We start from the raw sequence: 17507 nt of genomic DNA, 5'->3' as shown, positions 1-17507 counted from the left end.
GGGATTTCTAAGTCTGGAAAAATGCAAGAATTCCATACAGCGAAGTAACAAAGGCCTGGATGCTAATCCACCCTGACTTCCGTAAGACTGATGCAGCGGAGGAAAGAGAAATTCTTCTGCACCTATCCTAGAGCAGCCTGCACAGCAACTCAAGAACAGCTCAACCTGATTTATTCTGGCCAACCATTTTCCACTCATTCCTCCCCTCAAGAAAGAGATCTGTGCCTGGAAAGGATCAAATTCCTATACACCTGATCAAAGTCTTTCAGAGGAAACCAAACTAAGTGAGCCAGCGAAAGAGGGGCTGAGCACAGGAGGCCTCCCCTGGAGCCAGCCCTACGCCCCCCCCCCCTTTTTCCGCGTTTCATTTGCTAGGAATCCAACTTCCTTTCAGCTGGAGGCCACCAGCAACACGATCCAGTGAGGCGCTGAGATTTCTTCACCTAACTTGTGTTATAATTCTGCTAGTTTTTGAAGCTGTCACAGCCCAAGACAGGCCCAGAGTACCCTCCCTCTAAAGAGTGCAGAGTTGCTCAGAAGCCCGCAAGGGACCTTGAGGGAACCAACCACTCCTTAGCAGCAGGTTTTCAAAGAAGTTCACAGCAGCACAGTACAACCTCTTTGTGCTCTGAAACGAACCACATTTCTTAAAAGAAAGACCGCGGCGGGGAGTGGGGGGGGGGGGGGCGGTGACAAGAACACTTGCTGCGGGCAGGGAAACCTGGACGGCTTACAGGAGCTGGTGCAGAAGGGAACAAGCGGACCTCCTCAGCAGGTCCCCTTTTAGCCTTTCATCTCTCTCTCTCCCCCTTTTCTGCGGCATTCCGGGGCAGCGCTCTAGTGCCACAAGAGAAGAAAAAGAGAGAGCGTTTTACAGCTCCTGCATTAGTTTCCCTTCACTGGGTCGTAAACAAGCACGCAGGGCTCGGTCGGAAGGGCCGAAGTTTCGCCTCCCGAGGAAGAGCAGCTGGAGGCCCAGTCACAGGGCTGCCCGTGGAGTCGCCGGGGGACGTCGCCCGGTCCGGACGGCACGACTGCCACACAAAGCAAAAGCCCGGCGCTGGACGTTCGAGACCAGAGCGGGGTGGGGGGCGGGGGGCGCCCCCAGCGCGCGCGCAGGGCACGTCGGGCGCCGGGGACACGCGGGGGCGCCGCAGGCCGCAGCCCCTCCGCCTGTCAAAACTTTCTCGCGGACGCGCGCGGCTGCAACCCCCGCGAGCCTCCCGCCCCCCCCCCCCCCCCGCCTCACCGGCGCGAAGCCAGCAGGCCTCTCCCGCAGAGGCGCCCGCTCACGGGACCCCGGGCGCCCCGCGACGGCGCGGAGACCCAGGGAGACAAAGGGGGGCGAGGGGAGCCGGGCGCCCGGGGCGGACGAGGAGGCTCCAGGCGCGCGGCTCCCCCTCCTCCTCCTCCTCCCGGCAACTCCCCGCCGCGCCGGGGCTCCCGCGGCAGCGCCGGGCTCGCGCCCCTCACATAATGGGGCGGCCAGTGTGGCCAGCGCCGGGGAGAGCGCCGTCTCCGCCGGCTTATCTCCACTCCGCAAACAAGGCGGCCCGCGCCAGAGCAGGTCCGGGGCGAGCCCGAGCCCGAGCCCGAGCCCGGCCGCCCCCGCCCCCGCCCCCGCCCCGCGAGCCCCGGCCCGCGAGCCCCGGCCCCGCCGCACCTTTGTAGCGCTCCAGCACATCCTCGTACGCCTGCACGAACTCCTTCTCCTGGCTGCGGTTGGCCGGCTGCTGACCCGGCACGTACCCGGCCATGGCCGCCCGCGCCGCGCTCTCCGCGGGCCTCGGAGGGCGCCGGCTGCGGGCCCGCGCGCTGAGGCTGAGGCGGCGGCTGAGGCGGCGGCTGAGGCGGCCCCAGCGTCGGCCCTTTGTGCGGCTCGGCGGCGGCGGCCCTGCTGTCGGCTGTCGGCGGTCCGCCCGCCTCGCCCGGCCTGGCAGTGGCGCTCCGCTCCTCCGCCGGTCCCGGCTCGCGTTTCCGCCTCCCCACCCCTCGCTCCGCTCCTCCCTCGGCCCGCCCCGGCGGCGGCGGCGGCGGCGGCGGCGGCGGCGGCGGCGGCGGCGGCTCCTCCTGTCAGGAGCGCCCGGCCCGGCCCGCTCCCGCCCCTCTCCCGCCGCCCGGGCGGCCCACGCGGGTCCCGGCGGGCTGCGGGCGGCGGGGGCGGGGGGCGGGGCGCGCGTGCGAGGGCAGGGCTGGGCGGGCCGCGGGGCGGGGGGGACCCCGGCCGACGCCCCAGGGCGGGCGGGCACCCCGCGGCGCTGACCTGCACCCGCCCCCGGGACAAAGGAGGGAGCCCCCGCCCCACGCCGCTGGAGGAGCCGAGCGGGCCTGCGCCGCCGCGGGAGGAGGCCCAGAGCCCCGCCGGGCAAGGGCGGCAGCCGACGGCCCGGAGAGCGCCGGGCGAGGCCCGGGACGAGACCCCGGGCGGCCGCGGACGGCGGGGGGGCCACAGGGCAGCCCCGAGACAAAGGCTCTTCCAGAAACGGAAGACACTGAACTTGAGACGGGAGGGCACGCCGAGCACCGCGAAGTAAACCAGGCCAAGGATGAGGAGCCGGAGGCCGAGAGACGACCGGGGGGAGGGGCGGAAACGGGATCCCGGGCGCCGGGGGGGTGGGGGGGTGGGGGGAGGGGAGGCCGCAGACGGAGGGCGTCGGGGGGCGCGGGCAGACCCCGCGGGGTCGTGGCGCTGGGACAGCCCTCCGGACGGACACACTTCGGCCGGCGAGGGGGACCGTGGGGACCTGTTAGGACCTGGAACAAAGGAAAGGATCCTGGAGCCCGAACGGGTCAGGGAGGAATAAAAGGAAGCCCAGGATTGTCTGTCAGGGCAAAGGAAAGTGAGGGGAGGAAACTGGGGAATATGGGTGGGGATTTACTTGGGACCGTGGAGAGAAGGGAGTTCCCAGGATCATCTGACCCTCCATTCACTCATCCCTGTGTCCCTTCACGGTGCACAGACCCGCACTGGGGCCCCGGGCTGGGAAGGGACAGCTCAGGTAAATGTGGGTGATCTTTTTGCCGCCCCCCCTTTTCCCTCACCCGGTCACGATCCTCCAGAGGCCTCATCATGTCTGTTCACTTGATTTTTTTTCAGTGGATGTGGTTAAAAAAAGTTAAGCTGGCTGATCTCACAATAGCAGCGTATTAGCAAGTTAAAAAAAAAAAAAAGAGTTCATGGGACACTGAGCAGGCAAAATTGGGATTTGGGTTTCCATTTCAGTTCCTCTTCTCAAGATTTTTAAAGAGGAGCTTCTTCCCCCTGGGGCAAGGCCTGCCCGCCTCTTCATAGACTACTGAGTAGTGCCAAGCCAAGCGCTTGTTCAATGCTCAGCACAGTAATGATAAGAAGAAATGATGTTTTTCACTAATAGGCATGCACTGGTTGTTTCCATCCTACCATGATCAAAAAATCAGGGTGAGCAAATCCTTAATCATATCTCCCATCATCCATCAAGTTCTGCTGGCCTGCCCAAGTTCTAGGTGCGGAAATCATATAGGGAAGGGCCTAAAAGAGGGCAGACAGAGAGGGTCTTTGGACAAAGGCTCTTTTCCTTCCAGTTTAATCCTTTGTGCTTCGGAAAAAAAGCTAGTCCACCACATTTTGGTGTCAGCTGCTTGTGAGCTCAATTTAAGAAGAATAAAGCTTGAGGTTTATTATTTTACAAATAAAAGACATAGTGGAAAAAAATGCAGGGGGGAAGGAGTTGAAGATTGATGGCATAAGCACATTTTTTGTAAACAGCAGAGAATATAGAAATGCTAACTCTGGGGACCTTGACTGTCTCCGTGCTGAGTCATCTGCATTTCCTATATTATTTTATCCCAGTAGGGCTAAGAAGGCCCAGACACAAATACACACATACACACCTCCACCCTCACCACCAGACATCTGCCTCGTTTTCATTACAGTAAATAGAAAAGTCCCTGCATCCCCTCCTGGAATTGCTACGTATGCCACTTTGTAAGCAGGTTCCTCAAGAACTGTGACCGAGGCTTGCCAAAAGTAAAGCAAGACAAGGGCACCAAGGGAAAGAGAATCTGTTCTGGGAATCAGACTTTGTTGAAGGCTTGGGGGGCTTGGGGGGGGGGGAGGGCAAAAGGTTGACATTCCTATTAAGAAACATGGTAATCAAGGAGGAAAGTTCTGGTTTGGGTTGTGGCTGGAGGGCTTCTCAGACTCAAGTAGCTTTCTTGACAAGATTTGCATTTAAATGCTCCCATGAGATTTTGAAGTAATGAATTCTTCTAATGAATGGAAAAGGGGAAGTCCACATGTTTGGCTGATATTTCTGTTTTATACAGAGAAAATTTTATAAGGATAGAGGAAACAAAGCAGCTGCCGGAGGGTGGGGGGATGGGAAGAAGGAAGACTATGAAGGGGAGGTTTCTGGGTTTTTCCAAGCAATGGTCTAAATTTATAGCCAGACCACACAATCAGGACAGCTCTGAGGCTTTCTCCTTTTGGGCTATGATTTTCCTTTTGCTTCTCAAGGCAAGACTGCTGTTGCATTTCTAAGGAGGCTGCAATGGGGAAGCCAAGGAGGCAGGATGTACTCAGGAGGACATCTAGTGGGGGCAGAGGGTAATATGCGTAAATAAAGCCTCATTTTTCCTTGGTGTCCTCCCCTACTGACGCCTCAAGTGCCCCTCCCTAAGGTCCAGCCACTTTCAACTTCTTTCAGCCTCTCAAATCTGTGCTCTCTCTCGCCTCCTGCCTTCCCACCTATTCTCCCGGGCTGTAACCCTTCACTGCGCTCCTCTTTGGGTCTGGCTCATCCCTACTCACACCTCTGCTGAAACTCCTGCAGAGAAGCCTGCCTTGATCTCCAGGATTAGTAGATCCTCCCTCCCCCTCTACTCCCCTTGGTAATATCCATCACACTTGAAGCTATCAGTTCCATGGCTTTCATCCTTACTAAACCAATAGCTCCCTGAGGACTGGGGCTGTTGTCTGCCTCCTTCACCACAGGACCTGCACCTAGCAAATGACCTGGCAAGTGTGCAGGGCATTCGGTTAAATATTTGTTTAAAATTTTGATTAAGGGTGCCTAGGTGGCTCAGTTGGTTAAGCGGCTGCCTTGGGCTCAGGTCATGACCCCAGGGTCCTGGGATCCAGTGCCACATAGACTCCCTGCTCAGCAGGGAGTCTGCTTCTCCCTCTCCTACTACCCCTCCCCCTGTTTCTCTCTCTCTCTCTCTCTCTCTCTCTCAAATAAAATCTTTAAAATTTTGACTAAGGGCACCCCGGGTGGCTCAGCAGTTTAGTGCTTGCCTTCAGCCCAGGGCGTGATCCTGGAGACCCGGGATCGAGTCCCATGTCGGGCTCCCTGCATGGAGCCTGCTTCTCCCTCTGCCTGTCTCTCTACCTCTGTGTGTGTGTGTGTGTGTGTGTGTGTGTGTGTGTGTGTGTGTGTGTCTCATGAATAAATAAATAAAATCTTTAGGGCAGCCCTGGTGGCTCAGAGGTTTAGCACCACCTTCAGCCAGGGGCGTGATCCTGGAGACCCAGGATTGAGTCCCACATCGGGCTCTCTGCATGGAGCCTGCTTCTCCCTCTGCCTGTGTCTCTGCCTCTTTCTCTCTCTGTGTCTCTCATCAATCAATAAATAAAATCTTTTAAAAAATAAATAAAATCTTTAAATAAATCAATAAAATTTTGATTAAGCGGATGAATGAGCAAACCAGATGATCCTAAAACACTCAGCTGCCTGTGGCTTCTGACTAGCTAGAAGGCTAGAGTACTTTTTTTTAATTTTTTGAAAGAATTTATTTATGAGAAGCACAGAGAGGAGAGAAAGAGAGGCAGAGACATAGGCAGAGGGAGAAGCAGGCTCGATCCGAGTCTCCAGGATCACGCCCTAGGCTGAAGGCGGCGCTAAACCGCTGAGCCACCAGGGCTGCCCTAGAGTATTTAAGAAGAGAATATGCTTGTCTCTCACAGTATCCCTCACCTGTGCCTGGCATTCAAAGTCCTCCATATTTTGACATCTACTTTCCTTTAGGAGCCAATCTCCCAAGATCCCCTCGTGTGCAGCGTCTTCCCCTATAATCAAGCTCTGAGCCTTTGCCTGGAATGTCCCCCACTCCTCAATGTCACCTAATGAAATCCCACCCATCTCAAAAGCTCACCCAAAACGACACAGAGTCATTTTTAATCAACCTAGGTAGAAGAGACTCTTCTCAAAACCCCAGCCACATTTTCTCTCTCTCATTCCTAGGGCTCCGGCCACATGCATTGTGGGTGTCTGCATCGCTGCCTCCTTAATGTCCTGGTTCAGAAGTTCCTTGAGGTAGACACACCTCTTTCATCCTCCCCATCATAGGACCCAACACAGTGCTTTGCACCTAGTAGACGTTGCAGAAATATTTGCGGAAGACATAGATGCCTCAGTTGAAGACATCCGCGGGTGGGGGATGTGGGCTGGAGCTGTGATTCAAGACAATGAGAATCCAATTCAGTGTCCACTCTGTGGCCAAGGGCTTCAGGTGCAGAGAAGAAAGAGGAAAGTGGAAAAGTATTTCTCTTTCGGCTAGTGCTCTCATCCAACCTCTAAAAGGTTTACTCCCAGCACTTCTTCAGCTTGGCTCCTACTGCATTATTTTACATGTGTTGATGGATGCTGTATAAATAAATTCTCTGCTAGTAGCAAGTGTGTGCGCGTGTGTGCGCACACGTGCAGTTCTTCCTTGCAGGGGTAAGCTGTCCCCTGTGCCTTCTGCATTCCCCAGTAGTAAGTAGACAGCGAAGAAGCTGCCCCATGCCCTATCCTTCAGGTAGATCTTGGAAGAAAATTGCCCAGTTCTAGTCTCAGGACACCTGCCTCCAGGCCCAGCCCCACCAGCCTTTCCATCACCAGCCAAAACCCAACTAAGCTTTCCCTCCAGTTCCCCCACTCAGCTCTGGGGTGGGAAGCCTATGCCCACCATCCTGCTGCCCTCTTCTGTTCAGAAGGTGCAACGTCACTCATTTCAGAGGTCTGGATGGTGCCAGCCACCCAGGAAGACAAGATCCCTGCCACAGGCGGCCCGTCACCATAGCAACCCTCAAAATGGTTACTCAGCCATCTGGGTTACCATAGCAACTGGCCAAGTCTCTCCACCTCAGCCTCTCCCCAGGCCTTCTCCCCTGGCTTGCCGGAGCCAATGCCAAAGAATTTCCAGTCCTTCCTGGGGGAAGCTGGACCTCTGATAGGCAGCTGTCCCGAAGGGGCGTGGAATGCCTCCCCCGCCTGGGGCTTCCCCAGGCTCCGTGGACATAATGGGAGTTAAGGCACTCTGTGAACCTTGAAGCGCTGCGCAGATGTTAGCTATTATTAAACTACCCTTCCTTGTAATGGGGGAGGCAGTGGGCGGCCCGAGGCAGAGCTAGTGCCATCCCCGGCCTGGCCCCTTCCTGGCTAGGAGACCTTGACCAAGTTCCGGGACTCTCCGGGTTTCTGGTTCCAACTACTGCAGCACATCTGCCTCTTAAAGTTGTTTTAACGATGAGGTCAAATAAAGCACATGTGCTAAGCACAACCCTGGCATTCAGGACGTGTCAACAGTAGCTAGAAAAACTATTGGTCCCTCTGCTGTCTCCCGGGCTTTCTGGGACTATGACTATTTTATTTTCTCTCTTGAAGGAAACAGGAATGGGAGCCACACTTGATCAACCACACCCAACCTTCCTTCCCGCTCATCCTGCGTAGGGCCTCTGGTTCCTATGAAACAGGGCTGTAGGCACTCTGCACTTTGGGGGGGTGGGGATTAGGAGGTTCCCCAAATTAGGAGCTGTGGCCAGTGCCTCCATTTGACAGCACATCTCCCCACACAATACTACCTCTAACGGGCCAGTGATGGGCAGCCTGGAAAGTGAGCATATATCCCAGAGAGGCCCTAAAGAGTGGTGGCTGCTCACATGGAACAGCTCGCCAGCATCAGGGCAGTCTGGGGGGCACAGGCCCCTCTCACGAGACCAGAATTCCTCCCCTTTATGATTTTAAAGACTTCAGTCCTATCACATCTCAAGTTCAGTCTCTTAAGACTGATGAATCCTCGAAATCCACTGTCAGGGTCCTTCCTTAATTACACCAGCAGAGTCCTGATTCAAACCCAGGGTCCGTAGGCTTGAAGGGTTTTAGGCAAAACAGACAGACACCATCCACAAAAATCAAATTTCCAAACAGAGAGCCAGGTATGCTTTCGCCTAACTGTGTATGTTCTAGGAGCAGGGCATGAACCTCCAGCTGGAAGGGACAGAGGAGCAGAGAAGCAACTCTGGAAGGGACACACTACCCCTAAGACCCTGGCCCTGGGAGGTCAGAATCCTCTGGGATTCTGCTGATGCCTCTGGGAAATGGATGGAGTGGGACGATTCCGGCTCAGATAAGGCTACTGAGCAGATAAATCACTATATTTACTATAGGAGGTGAGAGTATGTGATTCCTAGAACTTCCATCTCTGTGTCTGGGGAGGCAGGAGTGAGGTGCATGAATGAAATAAGATTGGCCATAAATCGATCATTCTTGAATCTGGGTGATGGGGGTTCATTATACTATTCCCACAGCTCTAGCATAAGTTTGAACTGTTTCTGAAGAACGCAGGGAGTCTGGAGGCAGGCCAGCCTGAACCACGGCCATGAACTCCAAAGGACACACGGCACGTGTGGTGTACCAGGGCGTGCCATACACATTCCAGCAATGCTGAATCCCAGCTCCACTCCCTGCTTACCGCACAACCTCAGACAAGTTCTGTAGCCTCTCTCTTCTATAAAACAGGGAGAACAGCAACTAGTTCCCAGGGTTCTGGGAGGATCGAATGATATATGTAAAATGCCTGGCGCACTTCTAGGCCTCAATACGCAGTAGCTCTTACAACTATTATTTCCTAGGGGGATCCCAGCTGGCATCAGTTCTCAGGAGCTCCTGGACTGAGTCCAGAGTTCAAATCCCCAAATCACCCTCTGAATTCTTTAATTCCCAACTCCTACTGGCTATTCTCTCTTCATTTCCCTTCCTTCCTTTCTACTGAGGCCAAAGAGAGGAGAGCCGGAATAGAAAGAAACAACAGGGACGTGCCCTTTCTCTTCACGTTGTCCTGGCTAAGTCCTATTCCTTTTCCAAGTCCCAGATCAAATGCTATCACAGCACTAAGCTATCAGCAGGGGCAGAAGTCGGAGGAAGGCCTTCCCTCTCAGAACTTCCAGATAACTCTGGCTTGCGATGATATGCACAGCTAGAGGCTGCATGCTGGCTGCCTTGCAAGGGAGGAAGCTGGGTTCTGAAGCCCAGTCGGTGCCTAGCAGAAAGCAGCTCTGGAAATATGTGGTAAACGAGGAAGAGTGATCAATGAATAAGCAAAGGAATGAATCGACGCATTCATGAATTAGTGAACAAGTGTATGATATGCATGAGAATAGTTAATGCGTATCTAGCGCTGATTACAAAGCAGGCATCGGGCCAAGCACCTCACTCCCACTATCTCATTTAATCCACCCCTCGAGACTCTGTGGTGGCACTCTCGCTCCCCCATTTTAACTGTGAGAAAGTGAGGCTCCGTGAGGTTAGTAACTTTCCAGGCTCACCCAACTGGCAAGTGATGGAACTGGAACTGGGACTCTGGCTGGCTCCCAAAGCCCATGCCCTTGAGTGAATGAATGGGAGAGTGAGCACGGGAGGAGGAAATGAGTAAGGAGAGAATACAGAGGGAAAGGCCTGGCCAGGGACACACCCACTGGGGCTCCAGGCTGAACCTTCCCCTGGATACAAGGCAAGGATTTTCTTGGGTAGGGTTGGGACACGGCTAAGGACACAAACTTCCACTCGTCATCAGGTTTCGAGTTACAGGGGCTTCCAGCCCTTCTCTGCGGCAGCATCCTAAGTCCAAGCAGAGATTGCAGCCAGGTGCACCAGGCTGCTCCTGCAGGAGCGCCAAGGCAGAACCGGGAAGCTGGCCTACTTCTACCTGACAGGTGGCAACAGGCAGACCCGGGGCCAAATCACGGCAGGCCCTAGCCGCAGCAACTGGCCAAACTGGGGAGAGCACGTTGGTGATGGTGGGTTATTAACACTCACCCCCAGATATGTTCACAGACCTTCCCCAGGGGAAACCTGCTGGAGCAAAAGATAAGCACAGTCCTAGACGCTGCTGCACGGTCAGCTCCTCTGGTGGCATGTCATCTCAAACCCCGTGGGACTGAGAAATGACAGCCTTCCGCAGCCCCCACATGAGCCAGTCCTTCTTCCGCATTCCTAACCCCAGTCTGTGGCAGCTCCAGAACAGAAAGGCATGAGTCAGACTGCCATTCTAAACCTGTCTCCATGTCACCTGGGAAGTCACGAGAAAAGCATGATGGGAAACCAACAGCACAAAGCCCACACCTTGCAATGTGGCAACCACCTTCCTTCACCAGCTGGGGTCCCCCAAAGACCCTGAGCCTCAGAGAAAAGACAGCCGGGCTGTCTTTTCTGCTGCCTGCACAAAAATTCTGCCCACGTGGTCACTTTCCACCCCTGCAGCTACTGTGACCCAGATTCACTTTCAAAGAGCTGGGGCTGAGCTGGGCGTGTGTAGCTACAATTCATTCTGTCCCACTTTCAGGGGACTCTCCTGATCATCTCTCCTGCTATTGAAACCAAGCTCTAGGACAGGAGCAGGAACTTCTGAGGATACTGCCAGGAAGAAGTAGAGAAGCTAGGAAGGAAGAGGAGCCTCTTTAGGTGCAACGTTCAAAGAGCCTGGGGCGAGCAAGGCTGGTGGCTCTGGAGTAAGGGTTCCTAGTGGAACGGTTTTTAGGGCTCCCTTTCCCGCCTGCATTCCCTTCTTCTCACCGTGGCTTGGCCAGAAATAAAAAAACCATCTCCATCTGCCCTCTGACAAAACCCTAGTGGGAACAAAAGAAAGGGACAGAACTAAGAGGCCTGGAGCCCCTCCTTGCTCACATTCCTAGAGACTCCATTGCCTCTTCTAGTGGCCCAGAGAAGGTACAAGGAATGACACGTTACATGCAGTAACGGGCATTTTAACCCATGTTTGTCTAACACATTCCGACTCTCATTCAATGATCATTCAAAGCAGATACCATCATCTCCCTTTTACAGATAAGGAAACTGAGGCTCTAAGCACCAAAGTCATTTGCCAAGTTTTCTGACTCCAGGCCAACTCGTCTCTCCACAGTGCCTGGCACCTAGATGGGGCTAAATCCATTTTTTTACTGAACGAACCAATGAATGAACAAACAGGCACCTTCTCAGAGCTTCCATCCCAGACGCATGGGTGCAGAGAAGCAGGCACCTTCCTCTGACCAGGCATGTGCTCTCAAAGGCTGTCTCCCCAAAGGTAAGCCCTTGAGAGCTTCCAGCAGCTGAGCGAAGGCTCTGAAAGTGGGGCAGACACCAGCACTGGAGCTGCATGCATTTTGTGGCCCTCACTGGGCTTCTGGATTCTAGAAGAATCACAGAAGAATCTAAAGATCTCAGAGTGAGATCTTGGGGCAACACCAGGAAGGGTAAGATGGTACTCCTGACTATAGCCAACTCCAGTTCTGGTGGCAGAAACAAAGAACTTTTTTTTTTTAAAGATTGTATTTATTTATTCATGATAGACATAGAGAGAGAGAGAGAGAGAGAGAGGCAGAGAGACAGGCAGAGGGAGAAGCAGGCTCCATGCCGGGAGCCCGACGCGGGACTCCATCCCGGGACTCCAGAATCGCACCCTGGGCCAAAGGCAGGTGCCAAACCGCTGAGCCACCCAGGGATCCCCCAACAATGAACTTTAATATGAGGTCAACTGAAACAAGGGCTGGGGGGAGATACAATTGCTATCTGAGTGGAGGGATCAGGGAAGGCTTCCTGGGGGAGGCCACATGGGAGGAGATGTTGGGGATGATGATTTCACCAGTACCTGCTGGTGGGCCCCCAGGAACAAGTCCAGTGGATGCCCTGGGTCCCATGCTTCTCTCTTACACAGCGTACACAGGAATGTAATTATTTTTTCCCCACTATCCTTTCAACCACACCGAGCTCCGTGAAGAAGGGACCACATCCTCAGCCATCTTGGCATGTGAATGCCAAGAACAGGGAGGGCCCTGATGCTGTGATGTTAGAGAGATGAATACCCGACTGATAAGTGGACTGATAAGTGGACGGTGAATTCCTCCCGCACCCAGCCCAGCCCCTTCTTCCAGACACTTTACCGCCATCTGCAGGAAACTTGTTATAATAAATATACAAATCCACAATGATGAAAAGCATGAATGGCGCCCCCTAGAATCGTACAGTGCGAGACAGTGTGACACCGCCCTGCACCCATAGTCGCCCCCCACCAGGGAGGGGTGCTCCCCACAAGCCCCTTCTGTCCTCTCCTGTGGGCTTATGCTCTTGCTAGAATACCTTCCCCAGTCCCTCCCATTCCTTGTTGCCCCCCAACGACGAGGAAGGGTATCACGATTGCTGTTCACCCACAACAGAAGCCAGAGGTCTTCAAAGAGGCAAAGTTTCGGAGATCTTTGTCTCTGCCTTTTTATAGGCCCGGACCTTGAGGCCTCTCCTAGAAGTGACCAGAAGGGCTCTCAGGTGAGTCTGGAGACCACCAACTCATCTTTTTATTATTATCACCTGCAGAAGATTCGGCTTAGCCTAGTTGCCACACGTTGCCTAAGGAAATGGCAGTAGCGGTGTTTCCCAGAGTCAGAGGATCTGTAGCTACCTGGGTCTGACTGCAGGCCAGGTGTCCAAATCCTCTGAGCCTCAGATCCTTTTTTGGGGGGGGGGGGGGGGGCTCAGATCCTAACACGCATCCTCCCTAACTCAGCTAAGGAAATCCTATGCAAACCAAAACACTGATCCACAGAAACAGGCTTTCTTGCTAATGGACTATTGTTCCTGAAAGTGGCCAGGCTTAAGGAGTTGAGAATAGGGATGGCAAAGAAGAGAGAGAAACAGGCGGGAAAGATGCGGATGGGAAGAATTGGGTTTCGGCCTGTGTGGAACCCCTAGGACCTGTTTTGACTTTGTAGAATAAGATCAGCAGATTTCTCAGCCCTCACAGGCCTCTCCAGTGTGACACGTGTGGCCAGCAGGGGCCCCCATCAGGCCTCTGAAGCCCAGGACACTGAATGGGGCCAGGAAAGGAGGGAGGACTCTGTGTTTGGTGAGACTGATTCAGACACCACCTCATGGCTTCCCACCCAGACCCCTAGGAGGAGAAAACTGCATGGGCCACCGCTGGCTTCCAGTGCAAGACTGACTTCACTTCCTCCCAGCATGAGAGCTGTAACTTCAGAGAGCCTCAGAGCACCCGGGGGGCTCCCAGGCGTGCCCTTCCTGCACCTCACAGGAAGCAGTCCCTGCAGAAGTCGGGCTGCCTTTTAAATAACCCTGGAAGAGCCCCCGCCACATTCCAAAATCACAGCGAGATTTCAGCCAGGCCTTGAAACAGCAGTCCCGCCTCTTCTCTGCTGCCTCGCTCCTCTCCTGCTAACGAAACACGCCTAACTGCAGCACACAAGTTATTTTTAACTATGACAGTCTCCACATTTTCAGCCTCACCGGCCCAGCCCCCTCCTCAAGACTGTCATTTGGCAGCATCAGGAGGTGCAGAAGATCAGCATGGATGCTGAAACACAACCCAGCGCCCGCCAACCCTCTGCTTGGTTGACCCAGCAGCATCTTTAGGCACTCTGCCTGGGTCTGAAGCCCCCTCAAGTCCACTCCACTTCTGGTCTAGATTGGGAATGTTAAACGGTAGGCAAATCATCCTGTGGGACCCCTGAGAGCAGAATGGAAGGGGAAATCATCACAAAGGGACCTATAGGTGTGGACATGTGGTGGCAGATGGGACGAGAGGGCATAAGGAGGGAGGAGGAGGCTGCCTTCAGGAGAACGAGAGCTTTGTGGGTCCTGAGACCCCTTGGTCGGGGCCCCTCCAGGCTGGAAACAAGCAAAGCCCTTCCAGCATCCTACAGACAGCTGTGAAACTCCATGGACTGGCTAAGGTGACAGGCCCAAAGGTCTTGAGAAGGACTGAAGACCTTTGTCCGAGAGCTTCCTATCACTCACAGGAGTGCAAGGTCTCCAACCTGCCTTCCAGGTCTCCTCCTTGGAAAGTGACTCTTTGCTAAAACCCCTCCATCCTGACCTGAGTCCACATAACCCTCTCCCTACCTAGCACTCCACTCCAGCCCACTGCCTGTCCCTGGAGCACAATATGTCACCTATTCTCCTCTAAACGCTCCCTGCATTCATTCAGTCATTCAGGGCTGGTTGATCTCCAACATGCACAAGGCCCCATGCAAGTAGCTGGGGGCAAAACCATAAGCAAGAGGCAGTCAGGCCTTGCTGACAGTCCTGAGGGAGGGACAGGTTCCCTGAGGAGGTAAGTGCCATGCTCTACAAGGGAACGCAGGGGAGGGAAAAGTATGAACATGGGAGCAGAGCGAGGGCAGAGGAGGGAGCTCTGCGTACCCCTGGAGGGCCGGGGGGCAGACGAGGAGGTACTTTCCCAGTGCCTTGCACAGAAGAAAGCTAAAGCACGGAGGTCTGAGCCTGCAAGCCGCACACCTCTGGGGTTCAAGGTACAGCTCAGAATGGCAAGGTGCTTAGAGGCAGAGATAACAGAAGGTGAAGCTCAGGAGGGGCCTGATTCCAGGGGCCCCATTCCACAGGCAAGGAAGAGCCAAAGAAGGCTTACAAGCACTGAGTAAAAACAGGATCAGGTTCGCATTTTGGAGCAAAATACTCTTATGAGTCGCATGGAGGTGGGGCGAGACTGGAGGAAGAGAAGTGCCAGAGGCAGGCTGGAGGGTCCAGGTGCAAAGCGGCAAAGCAGAGGCGAGCAGGGGGTCGAGAGACTCAAAAGAGGGAGCAGGACAGGCCTTGGTGATGGAATGAAAGCCGGTGATGTCACCGAACGAAGCTGCTGGCACTGCTTTGTCTGGCTTTGCCTCTGCACTCTGGCCCGGAGGCTGCGGGGACGCTGAGCACAACCCACCCAGGCGGCTCTGGAAGGCCTCCGAGGAAGCCGCAGAGCGCTTCGCAACACCGCCCTCCGCTGAGAGCTTGACCTATGCATCTCATCTCCTCCTCAAGGCAGCTCTGCAAGGGGAAGCAGCCTGAGCCGAGGAAAGAGGCTCTCACACAGGACAAGAGCCATTCGAGGGCAGGGCCTCCCTCCAGCACCTCTGACTGCCTAGGCCGCACTCCGAACCACTGGCAAAGCCGAAGCGGGCATCTCCCACGGGAGTGGGCGACCCCAGGCCTCGACAGCAGGAAGGGTAAGCGCGCACCACATTTTCAGAAAGCTATGCGACTGAAACTGCCCTCTCCAAGGACCTATTCCAAGGAAATAACTCGACAGAAGTCAAGTGTTATTAATCATCAAGATGTTCTCTGCAGCACCATCTATTATGATGAAAAGAAAAGGGGAGGGCACTAGAAAATGAGTAGGATTTTTAAAATCCTGAAATGTTAACACAGCCTTTATAAATGGTAATTCGAAAGCCTAAGGTGTAATGTGGAAAATCGTTTGGATATAAGAGTAAGCGAAAAAAGTCAGATTCAAGAATGGCATGTAAGCCATGAAGGCAATGGCGTGAGGGCAAGACAGAGAAGGTGCAAAAATGGAAACAGGTCCCCTGCTAGCTCACAGGGATGACGAGTAGCAGATGCTACTCCCTCTGGCTTTCCCTTAACGTTATTCCATCATCTTTCCAACAGTAATAATACCAAACTGTATTCCAGCTGGCTTGTCAGAGCCTCCCCGCCACCAGCAGGACCCCTCCACTACTGGCCCCCAGCTGGGGGACACTGGCCCACTGTCCCCTCGCCTCCCACCACCACTCACTCGGGCCTCTCTTACCAGCAACTCTGACCACAGCCCGCTCAGCAGGGTCCAGCACCGAGTCCTGGCTCTTCCGCTTTTTCTGCTCATGTAGCGGCAGGTTCCAGGGTAAGGTGTCCCCTGGGGGACATGGGGACAGGCTCCCTGACCTCTCGCTCCTGTACGATCGCTCGCTCCGGCAGGACCGCTCACTCCGGCAGGACCGCTCGCTGAGCGTTTCTTCATCGGAGGAAGACATCGCCCAGGCAGGAGCTGCGGTGGGAGGGCCTGGGAGCCCAGGGACAGGTGATCTGTAGGAGAGAGGAGTGCAGGTGAACCGACGAAGGGGTCGCATAAGGTACACAGGGACTTGGGAAGCAGGTGCTAGTCCTAGTTCTGCCACTGGCTTGACCTCTTCACCTCTCTGAATCTCAGTTTCTTCATCTGGGAAATGGGGTGATGAGAATACACAGCAAAACCAATTCACGGTGCTTAAGAGAAATACCATGAGGCAACCTACGAGAAGGTGTTTATAAATCTGAAAACTCTGAGGGCGCCTAAGTGGTGCAGTTCATTGACTCTTGGTTTTGGCTCAGGTCATGATCCCAGGGTTGTGGTGTCTTGCCGCCCCCCCCCCCCCAATTGGGCTCTGCACTCAGCAGAAAATCTGCTGGAGGTTCTCTCTCCCTCTCCCTGTGCCCCTCCCCCTCCACCCTGACTCTCTCAAAATAGATAAAATCTTTAAAATAAATAAAGCTGCAAATGCTCTGTGAAAGCTCCTATTACTAGTAACCACTATTCTTGTTAGTTGCTACATTTGAAGCTTTCAAGTCCCACAAATTGGAGGACATGGATTCAAGTTCTCCCCTGGGGAAGCCATTTGAACTCTGAGCCTCAGCATCTTCACCTCACAGGGTTGTATGCAAGGTACGAATGAGATCCTGCCGGGAAAGCGCTGAACAGTGCGCAGTGTCCAATAAGCACTTAATAAACAGCATCTATTATATTCCTGTGCGACCCACCTCCCAGGAATGCTGTAAGGATATAATGGGGCAGCAGATGGGAAGTATCTTCAAAAAGCCAAAACACGATCTCACTATCAGGCACGAAACAAAGCATGAGCTAGAATAGACAGAAATTTTACATTTCTCCCATTCCATCTCCAGCCAGTCTATTAGGAAAAGTGCTCCAAGTAGACCAGCCCGCGTATAAACTCTGGTCTGGCCACTTTACAACTGGTGTGCTCTGGGGCAAGTCATTTGCCTCTCTGGGACTCTGTTTCCTCATCTGCAACATGGACCTAATATCTCACCTGCGACGATTTCTCAAGAACATAGTGAAATGCAGATACAAAACTGGCTGGCCCTACACAGGGCACACAATAGGCACGAGATAAAAGGTTCATTTGCTTATTCCAGGGGCTGTTGTGGAAATAAGTGGCACAGCACCGGGTGGGGAGGGTGGTACAGAAAGTCCGTTCGGCTAGTGGAGAGATCTGAATGAAAACACAACCACTCTGGGGCCTGCTGGACTCCACCACCAGCCAGACTGGGCAGCCGGTCCTCCGCCAGGCCCAGCTCACTTCCCAGAACCATCTGCTACACGTGGCCGACCACCCCGCCGGCCTCACCGGAGCCTGGATGGTGCATGCCTTCAGCTGCCAGCCTCCCTGCAGGCCCCAAATCCTGCTCAGCTAACCAGCTCTAACT

General features: G+C 54.5%; 1 protein-coding gene across 19 annotated transcripts in view; it reads right to left on the bottom strand.

The window, feature by feature from the left end:
* The window catches only part of LOC121481394 (microtubule-actin cross-linking factor 1), a 334394-nt gene extending 318322 nt beyond the window's left edge, over nt 1-16072 (bottom strand). For 18 of the 19 annotated variants that reach the window (XM_041738684.1, XM_041738691.1, XM_041738688.1 and 15 more), the window contains exon 1: nt 15838-16072. In XM_041738684.1, coding sequence (XP_041594618.1) covers nt 15838-16057 — 220 coding nt within the window. In that variant the 5' untranslated portion in view covers nt 16058-16072. Of the gene's footprint in view, nt 1-1663; nt 2008-15837 lie in introns of those variants that run through there. The other variant, XM_041738694.1, reaches the window with a different exon arrangement.
* Between the last annotated feature and the right edge of the window lie 1435 nt (nt 16073-17507).

This window comes from Vulpes lagopus, chromosome 23 (assembly GCF_018345385.1).
Source record: "Vulpes lagopus strain Blue_001 chromosome 23, ASM1834538v1, whole genome shotgun sequence".
NCBI classification, from domain to species: domain Eukaryota; kingdom Metazoa; phylum Chordata; class Mammalia; order Carnivora; family Canidae; genus Vulpes; species Vulpes lagopus.
This window is presented reverse-complemented; position numbering and strand designations above follow the sequence as displayed.